This window comes from Rhinopithecus roxellana, chromosome 21 (genome assembly GCF_007565055.1).
Source record: "Rhinopithecus roxellana isolate Shanxi Qingling chromosome 21, ASM756505v1, whole genome shotgun sequence".
In the NCBI taxonomy this organism is placed as follows: Eukaryota; Metazoa; Chordata; class Mammalia; order Primates; family Cercopithecidae; genus Rhinopithecus; species Rhinopithecus roxellana.
In genome coordinates, this window is record NC_044569.1 from 57,564,357 (window position 1) to 57,584,104 (window position 19,748).

At 48.5% G+C, this 19,748-nt stretch overlaps 1 protein-coding gene across 1 annotated transcript in view; it reads right to left on the reverse strand.

Annotated features, from left to right (window-relative positions):
* Positions 1-17,259, reverse strand: part of LOXHD1 (lipoxygenase homology domains 1) — a 192,248-nt gene extending 174,989 nt beyond the window's left edge. Inside the window, exons 1-3 of the mRNA XM_010386815.2 lie at positions 17,130-17,259; positions 8,677-8,791; positions 1,486-1,566 (exon numbers count right to left, since the gene is read on the reverse strand). Of these exons, the coding sequence (XP_010385117.1) occupies positions 1,486-1,566; positions 8,677-8,791; positions 17,130-17,259 (326 nt within the window). The remainder of the gene's footprint in view (positions 1-1,485; positions 1,567-8,676; positions 8,792-17,129) is intronic.
* Positions 17,260-19,748: the final 2,489 nt, after the last annotated feature.

Genomic DNA, 19,748 nt, shown 5'->3' on the forward strand with positions numbered 1-19,748 from the left:
GACATAACATGAGTCACACATGCGAGCCACAGATGCAATTTTAAAATTTTCCTGATAGCCACATGTAAAAAAAATCCGAAGAAACTGGTAGAATTTTAATAATATGTTTCATTTAATTCCACTTACCATCTCAACATATAATTATGTAAAAATGTATTAATGAGCTATTTTTTCATTCTTTTTCTTGTACTAAGGCTTCAAAAATCTGATGTGTATTTTTTACAGACAGCACACCTCAATTTGGATTAGCCTCATTTCAAGTGTAATAGCCACATGTGGCCAGGGGCTGCTGCACTGGGCAGCATAAATTCCGACTCTTCAAAATCTGTCCCCTAAAATCTTCTTACACTTCCCATAGCCCCCTCTATCTCCTCTCCAAGGTCCAGTTTCTTAACCCCTGGACCTCACTTTGCATCAAACATCTTATCCCTGTGAGGCTTTATCCTTGCAGGTGTTAACAGAACAACCACAGCTCAATACAGCACACAACCCCAACAGACAAATAAAACCCATGATATACCAGGCCCCTCCCTTAGAAGGATGTATGCCTCTGTCTGGCATAAAGCCTAGCACATAGTAGGACCTCAGCTAGTGGTTGCCTTTACTCACACAATGATACCCCCTTCCCAATCTCCCCTGCAAGAGCCCTTTCCCTGCTCGTAACCTCCTTCCCTGCACTTAACCGATACCCAAGATATTCATGTACCCCTTATTTCCCCAGGAAAGAGAGTTCATGATCCTGTATTTTCTAATGGAAGGGAAAAAAAATCAGGACTAAACTGAGGCTGCATTTGACCCCTGTCCAGCCTTAGTCTGAGTGCAATCAGACCACAGATGAACACCTGACAATGGGCATGAACTTGAATGGGGGTGGATGGCAGGGACAATGAAGGGAAAGGGGGGCAATTGAAGGCTCTTCCTCTGCCACTGGACTAGTAGAGTTATCTCTCCTTATACCTTCACGAGAACCCCCCAGAGAGAGCAAGACTGGGGATTCTCTCTGTCCAAAAACATGAGGCAACAGGACTTGGTATCTCTGCTACTTGCTGAGTGTTTACTGTGTGCCAGTTACTGTTTCAAGCACTAACTCATTGAGTCCTAGGGTTATCACAGATGAGGCACCATTGCTACAGAGGAAGAAACTGAGGTTTGGAGAGATAACCTGTCCAAAGTGGCACAGCTAGTAAATAACAGAACAGACACTTGAACCCAGGCACTCTGGACTCAGTCTCTGCCCCTAATCACTGCGCTACAATGTCTCTCACAGCATATTTTCAAGTCTGTAAAAATTCGTCTTGAATTGTCTTAACCAAAAAAAAATGAATCTCCAGTGGGGAAGTTCAGGATGGGAGGGAAAGATTTGGGCCTTCGGTAGCCCCTCAAATAACAGCTGGGAAGTAATTAATACCCAGAAAGTATCAATAGTGAAGTTGATCCCTCACTTTCATCTCCACCCTCAACCCTAGTCAGGAGCCAGCTTCTCACCTGACTTTGTAGATGAGGCCCACATTGTTGGTTCTCACCCGGAACACATCGACGTTGCCCTTCTCAAAGGCAGACTCGCTCCTGCAATGAACATGTGCACAGTTAGTGCAAATCAGCTGTTGGCTCACAGGCCTGGGAGGAGAGCCAAGGGCTGGCATTCCGCTTCTTCCTCCATCATCCCACTCCTGGGGAGAGCTATAAGCAACCAGATCCCATTCCAAGATTCCCTTCTGACATCGTTCCGGGGGGAGGGCAGGGACTGCTAGCATCATTCCATGCCCTCACACCCAGGTTCTCATTTGATCCTTGCTATGAGTCACTAAAACAAGCACACAGGCCATACCAGCCCCATTTTACAAACTGCTAGTTGGTAGCAGAACTGGGACCAGAACCTGGCTCTCCCAGTCATGACCCCATGCCCTTTGGCTGCTCTGGGTTAGGAGGATGGAGGAGGAAGGAAGGAATAAATGCCTTTGGGCTCTTGGGCCTTCTTGCCGCTCCCCCTCACTGGCCTTGCTCTTGCTGGGAAAAGTTGCAATAGCAGCCCCAAGTAGATGCAGACCTTGGGTGGCAGTCCATGGTCCTGCCATTCCAACAAGAAAGAAAACACTCAACCCCAAACCAGCAGCCAGGGAAGTAGGGCAGTGAGGGAAGTGCATATCTGGCATCCTGCAAACAGTGTGAACAGAAGAAAGTACACCTGAGACATCAGCCATGAGGCAGCCAGGCAAGTCCAGATTCAGGGGCATCCTAAGCACAGTGAGCGTAGACACAGGAGGGCTGCAGCAGCCTCGCCACAGAATCCTCTGGGAGCAGAAGCCCTGAGCTCATGCCAACAGCTGTTCCATCTTGTGTGCAGGGCCGGGGCCGCTGTCATTTGAGCCCAGGCCTGCCAGCAGCTCCTGCTGTCCCCAGTTTAGCCCACTGGGCTGAGAGCTGCAGGCCTCACTCAGCGCTCTCAGCCAGGACTCTCAGGAACAGCACGCAGCTCATGGGAAAGGAAAATCGCAGAAGATGTGTGCCATCACAGAAGATTTATCCACCATTGACGTCTTTTAAAAAAAGTGGGAGGGGAAGGGCCTTCTCCCCAAGGCATCAGGCTCAGACTCTCTTGGTAATAGAAGGCTTTTAAGTTTCTACAGAACCCAGAAGCAGTGATTCTGTGAATGGACTCATGGTATCGAACATTCTGCCCTGGGGAGAAGTTTCCTTAACTCCAGACAACAATGTACATGGAGGCAGCCTTGGCAGGGAAACGAGACCCCTGCAGTATGCAGCCTGGGTGCAAAGGATGATGAGGAGAGAGGCACAGAACCTTCTGAGTTTGCTGGAGTGAAAGGGATGACGCCCAGGCTTGCTGCAGGTACCTTAGGAAGGGAGGGAAGAGGCAGGGCAAGGTGCCTCCACCACTGGCAAAATAAAGACAGAGAATGTCAACTGTTAACTCTTGATTAAGAGCAAGGAAAATACGAAGTTTTCTCCTTGAAGCACCAGTAAATCCTCCTGCCCAGGAAAATAACTTACCAGACCAAGCATTTAAAGGGAACTAAACCAAACTAGCAATTGTGAGGGTCTGGCTGAAGTGGGAATTTCACTTTCAAAGGAGAATAACAACACATCCCACGCTTTGGTTCAGAGTCACAGCAGCTGTCAATGACTTGGAGAACGTGTGGACATTGTTTCTGCACATCAGGATTATATGAATGGGAAACAAAAAAAAAGGAATAAGAGGTATTTTCTTTCCCAATATATAAGATAAGGCAAGTGAACTTTAGAATAAATAGACAAGAGCCTCTCCATCAAATGAACACCCTAAGAAACAGTCACCCTGGGAAGCTATACAATGAAATGCTTTGCAACCACTAAAAATCCTATTGTAAAAAAAAAATACTTAATGAAACACAGACAGGTTTATAACATAGGCTTAAAAGAAAAAGTAGGTTAAGACCAGAATGTACAAACAGAATAATCAATACAAACGGGATACCATCTTCATTTAAAAACAATGGAGTGCGAAGATTTATTTTTAAAAAATCATGTCTAGATGGTGAGGCCATTATGAAGTGTTGACTCCTTGTTCTTGTCTATATACATTTTTAACTTTCCAAAAGGAACACATATTGTTTCTGTAATTATGAAAAAAGCACAATCCCATGTTTCAGCAACTCCCCAATCCCCAGCCCAGCCTGCAGACTGCCTGGATTGAATTCTTTGGAAGCAGTTTGGGAATTACTGGGCTTCATCTTCTGATGGTGCCTGAAATTTTAGAAACAGCCATTGCCAGTAAATAGGGAGAAAGGAGGGGAAGTAATCCCATTATTAGCCAAAGACAAGGTGTGACTTGGAAGGAAAGCAGCTGGCTTTCTGAGGTGCTACTGATGAAAGTTCCAGAAAAGAAGCTCCAACAGTTGCATTCAGTAAAGGAAAGCTCCAGAAAGGCCCTGCACCCATGACGGTATCATTTAAGAACGTGGTGGGTGCAATGGCTTATGCCTATAATCACGGTGTCTTGAGAGGCCGAGGCAGGAGGCTCATTTGAGGCCGAGAGTTGAAGACCAGCCTGGCCAGTGTAGCAAGAGATATGTCTACAAAAAAATTTAAAAATTGGCTGGGCCTGCTGGCATGCACCTGTAGTCTCAACTACTCTGGAGGCTGAGGCAGGAGAATCACTTGAGCCCAGGATTTTGAGGTTGCAGTGAGCGAGCCATGATCTTGCCACTGCACTCTAGCCTGGGTGACAGAGTGAGACCCTGTCTCTAAAAAAGAAAAAGAAAAAAAACAAGAATGTGAGTTACCTCCATTACCTTCCAGCGACCAGGCTGAACATGAATACACACGTTCCAGAGCATTTGTGAAATAATCCACCATGGCGCGGCGCTTTATATCACTTGCTGGGGGGTGGGGAGGAGCATATATGAAAGCAGGGACACCAGGGAGAAGATCTACCAGGATAGACAGAGCAAGAGCAAAGGGAGTGCTCCATGCTGTCTCAGGACTACACTGGAATATTTCTGGGTTCCGCAGTGCTTATGAGATGGACACCAGTCTCTTTTTGGAAGACAAGGGGAGGCTTTCCATGTCACAAGAGGAGGAGGAAAGAGTGGCAGTGACAGGGCTCTTCTGATTCCCTTCACTCAGGGTCGGGGCTGGGATCATTCCAAATAAGCCCCCAACTCAGGATTAGCTTCTGAAATCCTCACTTCTGGATTGCAAACGCCTGTGGGTTTCAGAAAACTGGGAGTAGGAAAGAAATAGCAAAGGAGAGAGGGTTTTGGGTCAAAGGAAATCTTAGAAATCTTCTTGTTTCCTTACGGAAGGCTGGAGCCTCACCAATGCCACTGGTCAATTCTCAGATAAAGGCTAAGGCAGTGCACAGCCCCTGCCATTCAGCAGGAACCCTCACATGGAGATCCTTTACAGGCTGCATGGGGCATTTTAGCCATCAGCCAGGCAGAGCCATCAGGCTAAAATGCCAGGCATTCTCTGACATGCTCAGATGGTGAATTTTCAACCAAATAACCATGTTCCAGATGATACATGAGATCCCATCCTTTTGCCATATTCCGAACACATGACTCAGGGCTGGAGGTGGCCCTGGTTAATGGGGAAGGGTGCGAGGAAACCCAGAAGATGGGGCCTTCCTCTGGCAGCCACTGCTGCGAGTGCTTAACTGGGGTGGGGTCAGGGTAGAGGTTCACTAATGGAGGAATCTAAGTCCAGTGGATACCAAGGAATGCAGACGCCAGGCCACAAGGGTGAAAACAATCAGCACTGGTACTAAGTTCCTCTTGGAGAAGGAGTTATTTTGTACTGGGGAAAAAAATCCTAATACAGCATTTGGGAGTGAAAGTGAAGTCCTGAGGCACAGAAGGAAAGGCACAAGAATGACAAGAATTGAAGGGTGAGAAAGAAGAGAGAGAATGTGGGAGAAACAGGAGGGAGAGGTGGGATGAGACATGGCGAGAGGCCACAAAGGACAGGTCAGGAGAAACTCCACGAAAGAGGATGGCCAAGTTGTAAGACTGAGGCTCTATTATTCCTTTTTAAGTTGTTTGCATTGCTGCAATGTGAACTCTCTCTGGTGCCAGGACCTATCAGTGAAGTTCGTTACATGCAAATATGCATGTGTGTGTGTATTATGGGTGTGCAAGGAAAAGGCAGTTGGTTCTAGCTGCCCCTGTAGGTTTGGGTTTGGATAGCTCAGTGTGGAGAGGACAGAAGTGCAGCAGACAGTGAGGTGCGAGGAGACTGTGGGAAGTGGACATTCTCAGCCAGATCCCAGGATGGGGTGGGGCAGCTGATGGCCTGAGCTAACTGCATCTAAACCTCATGGAACAAGGGAACCTCAGCTGCCATATGTTCTGGGTTGCAAGGGCAGCCTGGAATTCCTCAGAAAGCAATGCCCCTCCCCAGCCTGCAGTTTCCATCTTGAATGGAAAGATCTTAGATAGCAAGGACCATGTCTTCAATGCTCTTTGAAGGCCTTTTCTCAGTTCTTGTCATAGACAGACTCTGGCCTCCTCCTTCCCCACTCCTCCTGCTCACTATGCTCAGATGATCTCTGTTGATACAGTAAGTTGAACCTCCACTGGTCAGCTTTCCAGCAAAGCCTTCTTCAGCCTGACCTTCCAGACCTTTCTGACTTTCCCCCTCCCTGCCCATAACATAGTCCCACATTCCCAGTCACAGGCCTCCTCCCTGCCCATCAACATGGTCCCACATTCCCAGTCACAGGCCTCCTCTGCCCCTATCAGCCTTCAGGGCTCATTGCTGCCTCCAGACTTTGGCAATCTGTTTCCCTTAGTCTAAAGGACGCTCTTTCTTCCTCTCTCTCTCATCTGAGTTATTTTCACCACTTAAGACCCAGATTAAGTGTCTGTCCCTTTAAAGTCTCACTCTAGCCACACTTATACCACTGGCCTTTGCTGAGCTCTGACTATATACACAGAACTGGGAGAGATGCTGGCAGCGCAGAGCAGACCTTCCCCCGGCCCATCCTCCAGCTCCCTCCATCCCTCCTTGAAGTTCCTCTCCAGCCTCTCCAGCCCCACAGCTGGGACTCCGAACTGTGTTCCCGTCACTGAGACCACCCACTCTGCTCTAGAGCACTCCTGACCAGCTGGATTGGGGCCTTGGCCAGACCTATGCTCTTGCTGCCCGACCTGGAACATGGCCCAGATACAGACAGAGACCACCACCAGTCTCTGGGGCCAACCCCTGGGGTAATTGGGGAGGGTTGATTCCCATCCCCCGGGCTGCCCCATGGGATCTCAGCAAAGCCAGGAGGTCCCAGCCTTGCCAGCTCATTCATGTCCTAGACCCCCTACAGGCCCCATGAGAGGGAAGGCTGGAACCCAGACTCCTGGGACTGGAGGTTCAGTGGAAATCCATGCCACATTATAAAGGGTGGCTCAGGGGCCCTTCCTGAGAAGACGTTTTGGCAAATGAAAAAGGGGAAGAATCTGAGGATACTGAACGTGTGAAAGGAGGGAAGACAGTGAAGACCACCATCAAAGGAGAAAAGGATTCATTTGGTTTTAAAAGGAAAAGTTGGGAACTTCAGAAACCAACTGGGCAACTCCCTAGTGTTTGTGGCTTCTCCCTACAGCAGTGTACCCTGGGAGCACATGGCAAAGAGGATGGAGGTTTCATGTATTCTCTTTACCGTGCCCACATCATCGGACGGAAAGACTTCCACAAGCGAGTCAAGCTGCAGTGTAAGCAGTACAAGAAGGCAGGTACCCTGTTCTGCGGAAATGGATAAAATGGGACGTTACACCTGCCTTGATGCAGCAGCATGGACACTATAGCCCATGTCACATGGGGCCTGGCCAGCCTGCATGGTACAGGGTGCAGGGGTCTCCTGGCCTCTACAGTTTCCTCTGCCAGCCCTGGAAGTGCCAGGCCATTTACTCCAGAGTCACAATCTGGAGCACCAGGATGTCTTAAGGAGCGTCTTCCTCACACCCCCTGGGACCATAGGGCCATGTGGTCAAGGGAATTGTCTACATCAAGAATGTGAGGTTTGAAGGCCAGGCACAGTGGCTCACACCTGTAATCCCAACATTTCGGGAGGCTGAAACGGGCAGATAACTTAAAGCCAGGAGTTCAAGACCAGCCTTGCCAACATGGTGAAACCCCATCTCTACTAAAAATACAAAAAATTAGCCAGTTATGGTGGCACACGCCTGTAGTCCCAGCTACTCTGGAGGTTGAGTCAGGAGAATCGCTTGAACTTGGGAGGCAGAGGTTGCAGTCAGTCGAGACTGCATCACTGCACTCCAGCCTGGGCGACAGAGCGAGACTCCAGCTCAAAAAAAAAAAAAAAAAAAAAAAAAACTTGGGGTTTAAGGACCAGCTTCACCATTGAAAAACTCCATGACTCTGAGCTACTCACGCCTTTCTAGGCTTCGGTTTCCCCACGAGCAGATTAGAATACAGCCGCAGTTTTCAAATGTTTCATGGCCCCAGAACCAGCTGATCAATTCTGTTCCATTCAGCACATTTTTGAAAGCCAGCTGAACAGACCACTCCTGAGGCCCTATAGGTCTCTGAAATCCCGTTCATCTGCTAACATGTTCTCAGGTTTTGCGTGTTCGTTGGTGTATGCGTGCGTGCAGTGGGGGAAAGGATCCGAAGGAGACAACGGTCCTAACTCTCACTAGTTATAATAAAACAGAACACGCAAAGCATACACACGCACAAGCACACACACAAGCAATCCCTACGGCGAGCTGGGGGTGCATTGGCTGGCAGGCAGGTTTAACACAACACTGGTCCCTGGTGAGACCTCGGTGCACAGTAGTCTGTACTCACAGCTCCCTCACATACATGGTCTTCCTGATATCTGTGTGATGATATATGAGGAAACCAAGGCCCTGGGTGCAGAGAGACTGGGCCAAAGTCACATGGAACTAAGGGATAGCTAATATGGATTCTTGGCAATTCTGAGATCCATAGGAGGCATTACTGTTCACCAAAATCAAGAGAGGAGCTGGGGGAGGTGCAGAGGAGGCCACCGGGAGATCCCCGGCTGGTACACGGTCTGTCATTAGCAGAGGCTTCATACCACTCAGTATACCTGTGGTCAGATGTGCCTTCTCCCCAGAGAAGCAGGCCACCCTTGGGTTCCAGAACTTAATCGACAAGACTAATGGCCCAGGATCCCACCAAGGCCAAGTGCGTACTCACTTGCTGGTGAGCTGGAGCTTGGGAGAGAGCCCATTCTCTCCAAAAAGCGTGATGAAGACATTGGCATCCGTCCCTGCACCACGAACATCCCCCGTGGCTGTGACCACTTCGTACACTGGAGGAGGAGAGGAGGAAACAGATTGCAGGCTCAGAAAAAAACCGGAATCCTGTGTGGGCCTGGAGAAGCCAGCCCTTGCTGGGGAGGCCCAAGCACAAAGGACTCTGGGAATCCCTGCTGCATCCTGTAGGCTTCTGAGCCATGGTGAGACCCACAATATGTCCTGCTGCAAGACCGAAACTTCACACTTAAACCATGCATTCATTTTGCACACGAGGAGGCTGAGGGCAAGGGGGCAGGCCCTGCACAGTATCAACACCAGAGCCCGGCCCAAAGCCTCCAGGTGCCCATTCCGTAATCTTTCCAGCACAACACACTGGTACCCTCCTAGACATGACCTTCTTCAGAGCCTGCACCCAGCTCCCAGCTTCCTCTCTGCCCTCTACACAAGGTGACTGTGGCCAGCTCTCACCTCCCATGACCTCCTGGACACTGACATTTCAGTCTCAGAATAAGCTGTCCCAGGGCTGGGTGTGCAGAGCTTTGCAGGGGGTCCTTCTTTGTCAGGGGCTCTGATTTCTCTCTCCTCAATCCCTTGAAGCTTATTCTGTTTACTATCAACACCTTTCTTATTCAGGGCATCAGTACAATTGGAGCCCTATCCACTTCCTGGAGAGAGAAGGCAAGAATGCATCTGGATTCTTAGAGACAGCAGAATCTACTCCAGCCAAGTGAAGCAAGCAGGATGCAATAGGGATAGTAGAAGGCTTACAGAAGTTTTGGAAAGGCTGGAGGCACGTGCCCTTTACCCATTTCCAGAAGCAACTCCTGGAATCACAGCACAGAACCTGAGGAAGTTTGCTGCTACCAGCCACCCCAGAGCCACATCACCTCTGCCAAGAGCAGAACACAGCCCACCATCACCTCCCTGCCCTTCTGCTACTCATGTCTCAAAAATAATTCCTTATCCCCAGCTCATTCCATTATGATGCTCACTTCTGAATCAAAATCTTGCACTGGAACAGACAGTTCTGGAAATCTAAGGTACATATCTGCACCACAGAAGGCTGAGAAAATCATAATTCCACGTTGGGAAGATGGAATTTACAATGTGAAGAGTCAGCAAAATTTGGGGAGGGTGTTTTAAATATTTGGGGCATATGATCAATGCCCACCACATCACTGGATTGTAATATTAATATTACAGTGGTATTAATACCAGATTGTATTAATATTTAATAATTGTAGTAATAAACAACACTGAGTGGTTGCTTACTATATGCCCTGAGCTAAGGGCTTACGTATATGATTGTACCTGATTTTTACAGCAAACTTATTATTATTTCTACTTCCGGTCTTCTCAGAGCAGATCCCCAACCAGATGCTGAGTATATTTGAGCTGCCCCAAAGACGCCAGGCTGGTTAGGAGGATATTTTGAAGTTAGACATTCATTATTCAAACCTGTCAATTCAGAGCCCATTCCACAGAGGGCACAAGTGGCAAGTGCAAGGGGGAATCAGGGAGGAAGGAGAAATATAAATAACGTGGAGTGTGCTGTTGTGTGCTAGGCACCTTGGCAGGTACTTTACAGATATCATTCATACTTCAGCATGCCCAGAGCCAGTGTGGACTGGTAGAAAGTGCTGGACTCTAGTGCCACAGAGACCTGGATGCAGCCACTGGCTCCTCCACTTTGAGCAAGGTGACCCTGGACAAGTGCCAGCCTCTCTGTAACACCTGGACGATCTTACCTGGTTTGCAGGGCATTCTGGGGATTAGAGATGATGTATGGAAAGCCTCTGGCACATAGAAGAAACTCAACAAATAGTAGCCTGGTTTTAAAACTATTGTTCATATTGAAAAGCTCATTTCAACTCTGAGAGCTAAGAGTTTGTTCTTTTGGCAGGTTAGATGTAGCTCAACTAACAAGCACACAATCCACTGCTATTCCAGGAGCCCTTCAGGAGACCTCTCATTCTCATGTGGTCCTTACAGGCCTGGGAGGCACCAGGAGCAGGAGTGTTTTGGGGTGAGTGGACCTTTTGATGTCCTTGGTTCTGATGAATTTCCCATCGAGGCACCTTTAGGGAGAGAAAAGCAGCCGTATATTTGCACAACTCCTTGTCTCTTGTGATAAGCAAAGCCTTAACTCTTAATAGTCTATACCACAGGGAGCCTGATCAGCCCCTGGAGCTCACTCCTGACTCCTCTCAGCACAGACCTGGGACCTAACGTGATGCCCACACAGCTTGTACATAAAGGCATTCCCAAACCAAATGCCTGCAGAAGAATGACCAGCCTGGTGGGAATTCTAGAACCACACTACATGAGAGAAGATGTAGACACCGGAGAATGCTTAGTTTGGAGAAAAGGAAAGGAGCATTGGAGAGGCATAGGAGAGGAATGAAAAACTAGGTCAATAGTTGATTCTGGGATACACAGCTACTTCTTAAACAGGACACAAGGCCAGGCATGGTGGATCACACCTGTAATCCCAGCACTTTGGGAGGCCGAGTCGGGCGGATCACGAGGTCAGGAGATCGAGACCATCCTGGCTGACATGGTGAAACCCTGTCTCTACTAAAAATACAAAAAAGTTAGCTAGGCATGGTGGCAGGCACCTGTAGTCCCAGCTACTCGGGAAGCTGAGGCAGGAGAATGACGTGAACCCGGGAGGCGGAGCTTACAGTGAGCTGAGATCGTGCCACTGCACTCCAGCCTGGGCAGCAGAGTGAGACTCTGTCTCAAAAAAAAAAAAAAAAAAAAAAAAAAGACACAAACCACTAAAAAAACTGACAAACTGGACTTCATTAAAATTGAGACCATTGAGAGAAAGGCAAGCCACAGACTAGGAGAAGGTATTTGGAATGCATATATCCAACAAAGTACTCAGAGCCAGAAGATACCAAAAATTCACATCAATCAATAAGAAAAAGAGGAAATCACACTACTTTTTCAATGGGCAACAAGTTTTTAAGAAGATAAGTGTAGGCTGGGCACGGTGGCTCAAGCCTGTAATCCCAGCACTTTGGGAGGCCGAGACAGGCGGATCACGAGGTCGGAGATCAAGACCATCCTGGCTAACACGGTGAAATCCCATCTCTACTAAAAAATACAAGAAAAAAAAAACTAGCCAGGCGAGGTGGCGGGCGCCTGTAGTCCCAGCTACTCGGGAGGCCGAGGCAGGAGAATGGCGTAAACCCGGGAGGCGGAGCTTGTAGTGAGCTGAGATCCGGCCACTGCACTCCAGCCTGGGCCACACAGCGAGACTCCATCTCAAAAAAAAAAAAAAAAAAAAGAAGATAAGTGTACACTTAAAACCCAGAAATTTCACTTTTAAGTCTTTACCCAAGAGAAATGAAAGCATGTCCCCACAAAGAACTGCACACAAATGTTCATAACAGCTTTATTCCTAATAGACCCAAACTGGAAACACCCTAAACGTCTATCAATAGGGGCATAGACAAATGAACTGTGGTACATCCATACAACAGAATACTACTCAGCAGTAAAACAGAATGAACTCCTGATGTGCAATACAGATGACTCTCACGTGCGTTTTATGCAGAAGTCAGACGCAAAACACGACATACTTTATCATGTCATTTATATGAAACTCTAGAAGAGACCAATCTAATCTATTGTAGCAAGAAGCAGAAAAGTGGTTGCCTGGGGTCAGAAGTAAGGGGGATTGACTGGGAAGGAACACAGGGAACCCCTGAGGGCCAATTTAAATGTTCCATATATTGAATTCCTAGTGGATGCAAGAATGTAGCACTCATCAAACAGAACATTTAAAATAGATGCATTTTATTATAAGTAAATTATACCTCAATAAAGTTGAAAAATGGACAAAAGACTTAAACAGGCATGCCACAAAAGAGGATAGCCACATAGCCAATAGACATATGGAAAAGTTCTCAGCCTATTTATCAGGGAAATGCAAATTAAAACTACAATGAGACACTGCCATGTACCCACCAGAATGGCTAAAAATAAGAAGACTGACAATACCAAGTATGGGCAAGAATGTGGAGCCATTGTCACTCTCATACATGTAAATTGATCCAAGCACTGGTAACAAAACATATGCTCACTTGTGACCCAGCAATTCCACTTCCAATTATAAATCTAAGAGAAGCAAGTACATGTGTTCATCAGAATATGTGTACCAGATTTGTAGTAGCTTAACTTGTAATAGCAAAAAACAAACAAAAAAAAACAAAAACCAGAAATAACCCAAATGTTCATTGACAATGGAATGGCTAAGTAGACGGTGGTGTATGTATCAAATGCAATAGTAATCAGCAATAAAAAAGAACAAACTATATAATGTGTCACACATGGATAAATCAGATATAATGCTGAAAAAAAAGCTAGACCCACACAAATGTATACACTGTATGATTCCATTTAAAAGGTCAAGAACAGGCCAGGAGTGGTGGCTCACACCTGTAATCCCAGCACTTTGGGAGGCCGAGGCAGGCGGATCACGAGGTCAGTAGTTCAGGACCAGCCTGACCAACATGGTCAAACCCCGTCACTACTAAAAATACAAAAATTAGCTGGGCATGGTGGCACGCACCTGTAATCCCAGCTACTCAGGAGGTTGAGGCAGGAGAATTCCTTGAACCTGGGAGGTGGAGTTTGCACTGAGCCAAGGTCGCACCACTGCACTCCAGCCTGGGTGACAGAGCAAGACTCCATCTACAAAAAAAAAAAGTTTAAGAACAAGAAAAAGACTAATCTATGATGACAGAATCAGGAGATTTGTTGCCTCTGAGAAGGTGTGTGAAGGAGCATTCTGGGGGCTGGAAATGTTTCATATTCTGATCTGAATAGTGGTTGCACCAGTGTATGCATATGTAAAAATGTGTTACTGTACCTTCATAAGTTTTGTACTGTATATACATTATTGCTCAATTTTAAAATTATAATTTAAAGAAAAAATTCAAATAACTGAAGAACTATCTTTAGAAGACAGATACCTTGTAGAGGACACAGAATTCTGTTGGACTCCAGATGGGAAGACCCCCTCTAATAAAGTCTCCTAGTCAGCACAAAGAATTGTCAATTGCAACAGAATGTTGCTCTTAGCAACAGCCCAGCACATGAGAGGTACTCAAACAATTACCTGGATGAATGAATGATCATATGAATGAATGAAACAATCAATGAATCAATATGGAACAAAACTGACCAGGATTTGAAGCCCAGTTCTACCATTACTGGCTATGTGATTTCAAGCAAATGGTTTACGAAGCTTCAATTTCCTCATCTCTGAAGTGGGAATAAATTCCTCCTTGAAGGACTGTGATAAGGATTAAGTAAAATAGCTTTCAGTGCTTAAACTCATTGACCTAGAATTTACATTTCTGGGAATTTACCTTATAGACATTCTTCCACAGTTGCATGAAAAGATAGGCATTTCATAAGTAGTTACTATCATCATCACCATTACTATAGTTTGAATGTGTCCTCTCCAAAATTCAGGTGTTGCCATTGTGATAGTATTAAGGGGTGGTGCCTTTAAGAGGTGATTAGGCCATGAGAGCTTCCCCCTCATGAAAGGGATTAGGTGCTCTTATAAAGGGGCTGGTCCTTCTGCCACGTGCCACGTGTGTTGCCACGTGGGAACACAGCAAGAAAGTTCTCACCAGATACTGGCACCTTGATCATAGACTTCTCAGCCTCCAGAACTTTTGAGGAAGAAAAAATATATATATGTTCTTTATAAATCACCCAGTCTCAGGTATTCTGATATAGCAGCACCAATGGACTAAGAGAGAAATCATTGCTATCATTTCCATTGACAACATCCCCAAGGAAGCTGCCTTGCAAAATTTATATCCCAACAGATGCTGGGGGACTCTGTCTAGGATGCAGGAGAGGAGATGCCTCCAGGGCTGGAAGCCTGTGCGGGATGGCCTCTGAGGCCCCTTCTACTCTCCAATTCTGGAATGGGTTGTTCTTCCCATCATGGGCCCTGTCTTAGAAGACAGAGCAATGTGCCTGGTTCAGCCTGCCCTCAAAGCACTGAGGGAGCTGCTCTCCTCCCTCTGGTTATTGGGGAATCCCAGGGTAGCCAGAAGGCAGCCTAAGGAAGAGAGAAGGAACACCTAGGCTTTTCTTCCCTCCTTCTTCCTCCCCATCACACTCATCAAGACTCTCCATCTAACACCAGAGCCCAGAGTTCAAAGGAAGTAGGGGACCCGTTGTTTTAGCACTGAGGATGACGATGACAGCACAGCTGGAGCTCAGCATGTGACCACCATTAGCATCATCCACATTTATAGGCAGTACCCTGCAACAGACAGGAGAGTCCATGGTTCCCTTAGAAATGTCAGCATGGCACCCACCTCCACTTGCTCTTCTCCAGCTATTTTTACTGCAGTCAAAATTGGGCAGTACAAGAGCAAGGACCAGCCAGACTGGTCCAGAGCTGGTAAATCCTAACTCTGCTATTTACTAGCTGTGTGATCTTGAGCAAGTTACTTAACCTCTCTGTGCTTCAGATTCCTCAACTGAAAAAAAAAAAAAGGATATAACATATCTGCCTCAATGTGTCATCGTGAAGATGAAATTGGTTAATATGAATAAGGTGCTTAGCTCAGTGCCTGGCGCATGGTGCATGATCCTATTTGGCAGAATCATGAGATGAAATGGGGCACTTGCCTGGAAAAAGATATTTGAGGTCCTTGTGGTCCATTCTGTTTGTGACCTTGCTCAAGTCACTTAATGTCTCAGGGCTTCACTTTTTTAACTTGTGAAGTATACTAATCTGCCTGCCTTGACTGTGCTCAGGGATCTTAAGGATCAAACATGAGAACATTAGTAAAAGGGCTTCGGAAAGGATAAAAAGAAGGATCACTGTGGCCACGCTGAGGCACGCAGAGCCTATAAACAAAAGTCTATAGTGTGCTGGCTGTGAGAGGTTCTAGAATGACCTCACCAGCAGTCACGGTGGCTGGGGAGAGTCACCTGGGAAGCCAAGCACATATGGTGGGGATGCCTCCCCGATGTTTCACCTCCCAGCCCCTCTCCTCACAAGAGGGTCAGAGCTTGAGGCATGTGTGCTGTTAGAAGGTGGCCAATGCTTCCTTTGTCCTGGGCCCACTTCCGTCTACTACAGCCCCCACTTCTATCCCTGGAGATGCCCAGGATCCTGTACCTGGAAAGGGGCCACAGCCTTCCTGACCCCAGCTGAGACTACCACCTCTGAGCCCGGGTCTGTGCAGGGGCTGAACAAAGAGAACTAAGTACAGCAAGGCCCCACCCTCACAGAGTTTAGGGTGTCTGTGGCTGCAAGCCAGACACACCAGCCTTGCAGGAAACAATGGAACAATTATGAATTGGGTATAATCAGGGAACTCGTGGTGGACTGGAATCAAGGAGGGCTTCCTGGAAGAGATGGGATCTGAGCTGGGCTTTCAAAGTGAGGACAGGAAGAGGGAGAAAGGGGAAGACAAACAAGGCCATGGGCAGGCACAGGGCACACATTCAATAAATACTTGTTGAATGAATGAATGAGTGAATGTATGGATGAATATGGTGCTTACAGGGACTAGTGAGCCACTTTGGAGTCAGCACTGAGAATTTAAGTGACTTCAGAGACCAGGCAGGCAGCACCGATGAGTAAACCAGACCTAGTATGAGATGACAGAGAGTGGTGGAGACTGTGATAAACTGGATGTCCACAGCCTATCAGCATTCACAGACAAAAAGATTTCAAAACACAGGAAAGGAAAAAAACAACTTAAACTCTGCAGGCCAAAACCAGCTCCAGGGTCACAGTTCACCTCTTCTTTGGTTTACCTGGCAAGGAGTTAGAGCAATTTCAAGCAGGTCTCGTGTGGCCCAGCGAAAGATGAGACTAGAAGGACAAGGCCCTGGGGTCCAGAGCACCGGCTGCCCTCTGCATATGGGACGGACATCTCCTTGCAAAGCCCCAGGCTCCCCGTTTCCATCAACCACCGTGGACGTAGGATGAGGGGTCAGGCTTCCTCCCCAAGACATCCCTTCATGGCCCCAGAAGTTCAGGGTGCTCTGCCTGATGCAGACCACATTCTCGGGGACCAGACTGGAACGTGGCTTTGGGGACGTTCAGGAGCTGGAGAACATGGGGCCGTGGGGCACTGCGACTCTAGTCTATTCTGTTCCACTGAGAATCGGGGGCTAAAGGCAAGTAGCTCCACCTGTATGTACAACAGGGACCCCACCACACTGCATAATGCCTGCCTTCTTACTCCAAGGGGATGTGGGATAGACACACGGGATAATCAGTGAGAAAGGGTTTGCTCCAAAATCTTAGAATGATTCCCCTACAGCCAGGAACAGACCCCCGCCCACCGCAGTCAGCTGCACCACCCACGCCCCCGGGCTGGGACCCCGCACCTTTGGCCTTGTAGTACTCGTGTTCCAGCTCCCCCTCGTCGTCCTCCGAGGCGTAGTTCAGCAGCTCTGCTTCGTACAGGGCCAGGAAGTCGATGTCCTTCTTCCTCCGCTTTTTCTTCTGGGGCATCATTCTGTCGGCTGCCTTCTCCCAGCGCTCGCAGGCTCACTGTGCCACCTCCTCACACCTGCGGGAACCTGAGACCTCCTCCCTGAGCTCTGGCGCCCACGGCCCTCCTGTAGCTCAGGCCTGGGTGGGCCAGAGTACCCCCTTTTCTTGGATTCCCCGTGCCCAAGATGCTGTTCCCTCTGCCCTCTCTGGCTCCTGAGCTGAACCTCAGTGCCTTATCTCTGAACCTCCTGTCCCTGTCCCCTTCCACCACCCTCTGGTGAGCCACCTCCTCCTCTGTACCTGTCCTGGGGCTTCTCCTTGGGCCTCATCACTTATTCATGGCGTTCAGGGCAGGCTGGCCTCCTTCCCCTCTCCCCTCCCCACCAGCCCCCTCTCCTCCCTACGGAGAATCAGGTGACACGGAGCCCTTGGCGTCCACTTCCCACCTGGCCTGACAGCCAGGGGGCCACCTGGGATCCCTCCAGGCCACCCCAGGGACAGGTAAGGGCTCCTCACCCAGGAGATCTCCCAAGCCTCACAGCCCACACGGGACCCTCCTGAGGAAGGCGGGGTCCCGGAATCAGCCAGGCTCCCGGGACTCAGAGGCCCCCGTTTCTCTCCATTATTCATGACCTCTGATCGCCTTACGGAGCAGGCGGGGTTCTCACTGGATCCTTCTCGTTCTCTCTCTCTGCTTCCATCTCCTCAAAACTGCGGGCTTCCGGAAGTGGCTGCTGGGCACGAGGAAAGCTAGGGCACCTCTCACAGACACTCAGACAACTCTCCCCACTGCCCCTGCCAGGTGAGCTTTATATGCACTAAAGTTTAAACATCATCTTAGCTGATGCCTTCCCAGGTGAACTCACTAACTCGATCAGCTCACCTGGACTCACAGGAGAGTCTCAGCAAGCTCCTACCCCAGGGCGCACAGCCCTGGCTGCACACCAGAATCCCCCGGAGAGGTGTTGAATGCTAATGCATGGGTCCCACCCCCAAAGATTCTGATTTGCTTGGTTTGGGACGCAGCCTGGGCTCCAGTCTGCAAAGCTCCTGGTGACTTTCATGTGCAGCTGTGTTGAGGGGCCCTGCATCGCTTCCCAGGTATGTTAGGTGTGCTGACAGGAGCCCTCTACAAGCAAGACGTGTGATTTTGTCCTCTAAGCCAAAGTAGTGACTCTAAAGGGGAATTTCAGGTGGAGAGGAGGAGAGGACTTGGAGGGGACGCCTGAGCAGCAGTCTGCACTCACATGCCTCCCCGGCAACCTGGGGCAGCTTTGGTCCTGCCCTGCTCTTTGGAGCCATTCAAATCTTCCACTAGGGGGAGGCATCTCTAACCCCGAACCTTCCCACCCAGGAAAGATCAACCTCCCCTCCTCCCCCTATTCACCTGAGGGGCCGCCCTTGAGGCAACTCAAAGTCTGCTGAGGACCGGGAGTGAAGTTTAATGGTGGGTGACGCGCGCCCCCTTCTGGCAATACGTGGTTTGACCGCTGCTATTTACACACCTGGATTCTTTAGGAAGAGACCTTCCTTTAAGGATCACTAGGAATCTCCTAAGAAAACTCATTTTACACGAGTACCCATTCAGGGAAAAGATAACAAAACGTTTCTTAGAATTCTTTTTTGAGACGGAGTCTCGCTTTGTCGCCCAGGCTGGAGTGCAGTGGTGTGATCTCAGCTCACTGCAACCTCTGCCTCCCGGGTTCAAGTGATTCTCCTGCCTCAGCCTCCTGAGTAGCTGGAATTACAAACACGCGCCACCACGCCCAGCTAATTTTTGTATTTTTAGTAGAGACAGGGTTTCGCCATGTTAGTCAGGCTGGTCTCGAGCTCCTAACCTTGTGATCTGCCCGCCTTGGCCTCACAAAGTGCTGGGATTACAGGCATGAGCCACTGCGCCCGGCTGTTTCTTAGAATTTTAAAAGCTGAAATCAAAATATTTTTAGAGAATCCCATGGTACTGGAACACACTGGCTAGGAGGTGAGGGAAATAATTCCATATTATTTCTATATTATTTCAAGGTTCTCCAGAGTGACAGAACCACTAGGGTAGACAGTTCAATAGATATATGAAAGAAGGCTTACTAGGAGCATTAACCCATTGGATTATGGATGCTGAGAAGTCCCACAACAGGCAGTCTGCATGCTGGAGACGTAGGAAGGCTGGTAGTGTGGTGGGTCCAAGTCAGAAGGCTTGGGAACCTGGGAAACCCATGGTGTAGTGCTCAGTACTAGGCCCAAAACCTGAGAATCTGGTGGTGAGGGGGTGCTGGGGCAAGTCCCAGAGTCCAAAGACTGGAGAACCTAGAGTTCTGATGCCCAAGGACAGGAGAAGAAGGGTGTCCCAGCTCCAGGAGAGAGAGAAAACATTCACCTTTCCTTTGCCTCTTTGTTCTGTCGGGGCCCCAGTCGATTGCATGGTGCCCACCCACATTGAGGGCACATATTCCCCACTCAGTTCACTGACTCGCATGCCAATCTCCTCTAGAAACACCCTCACGGACACACCC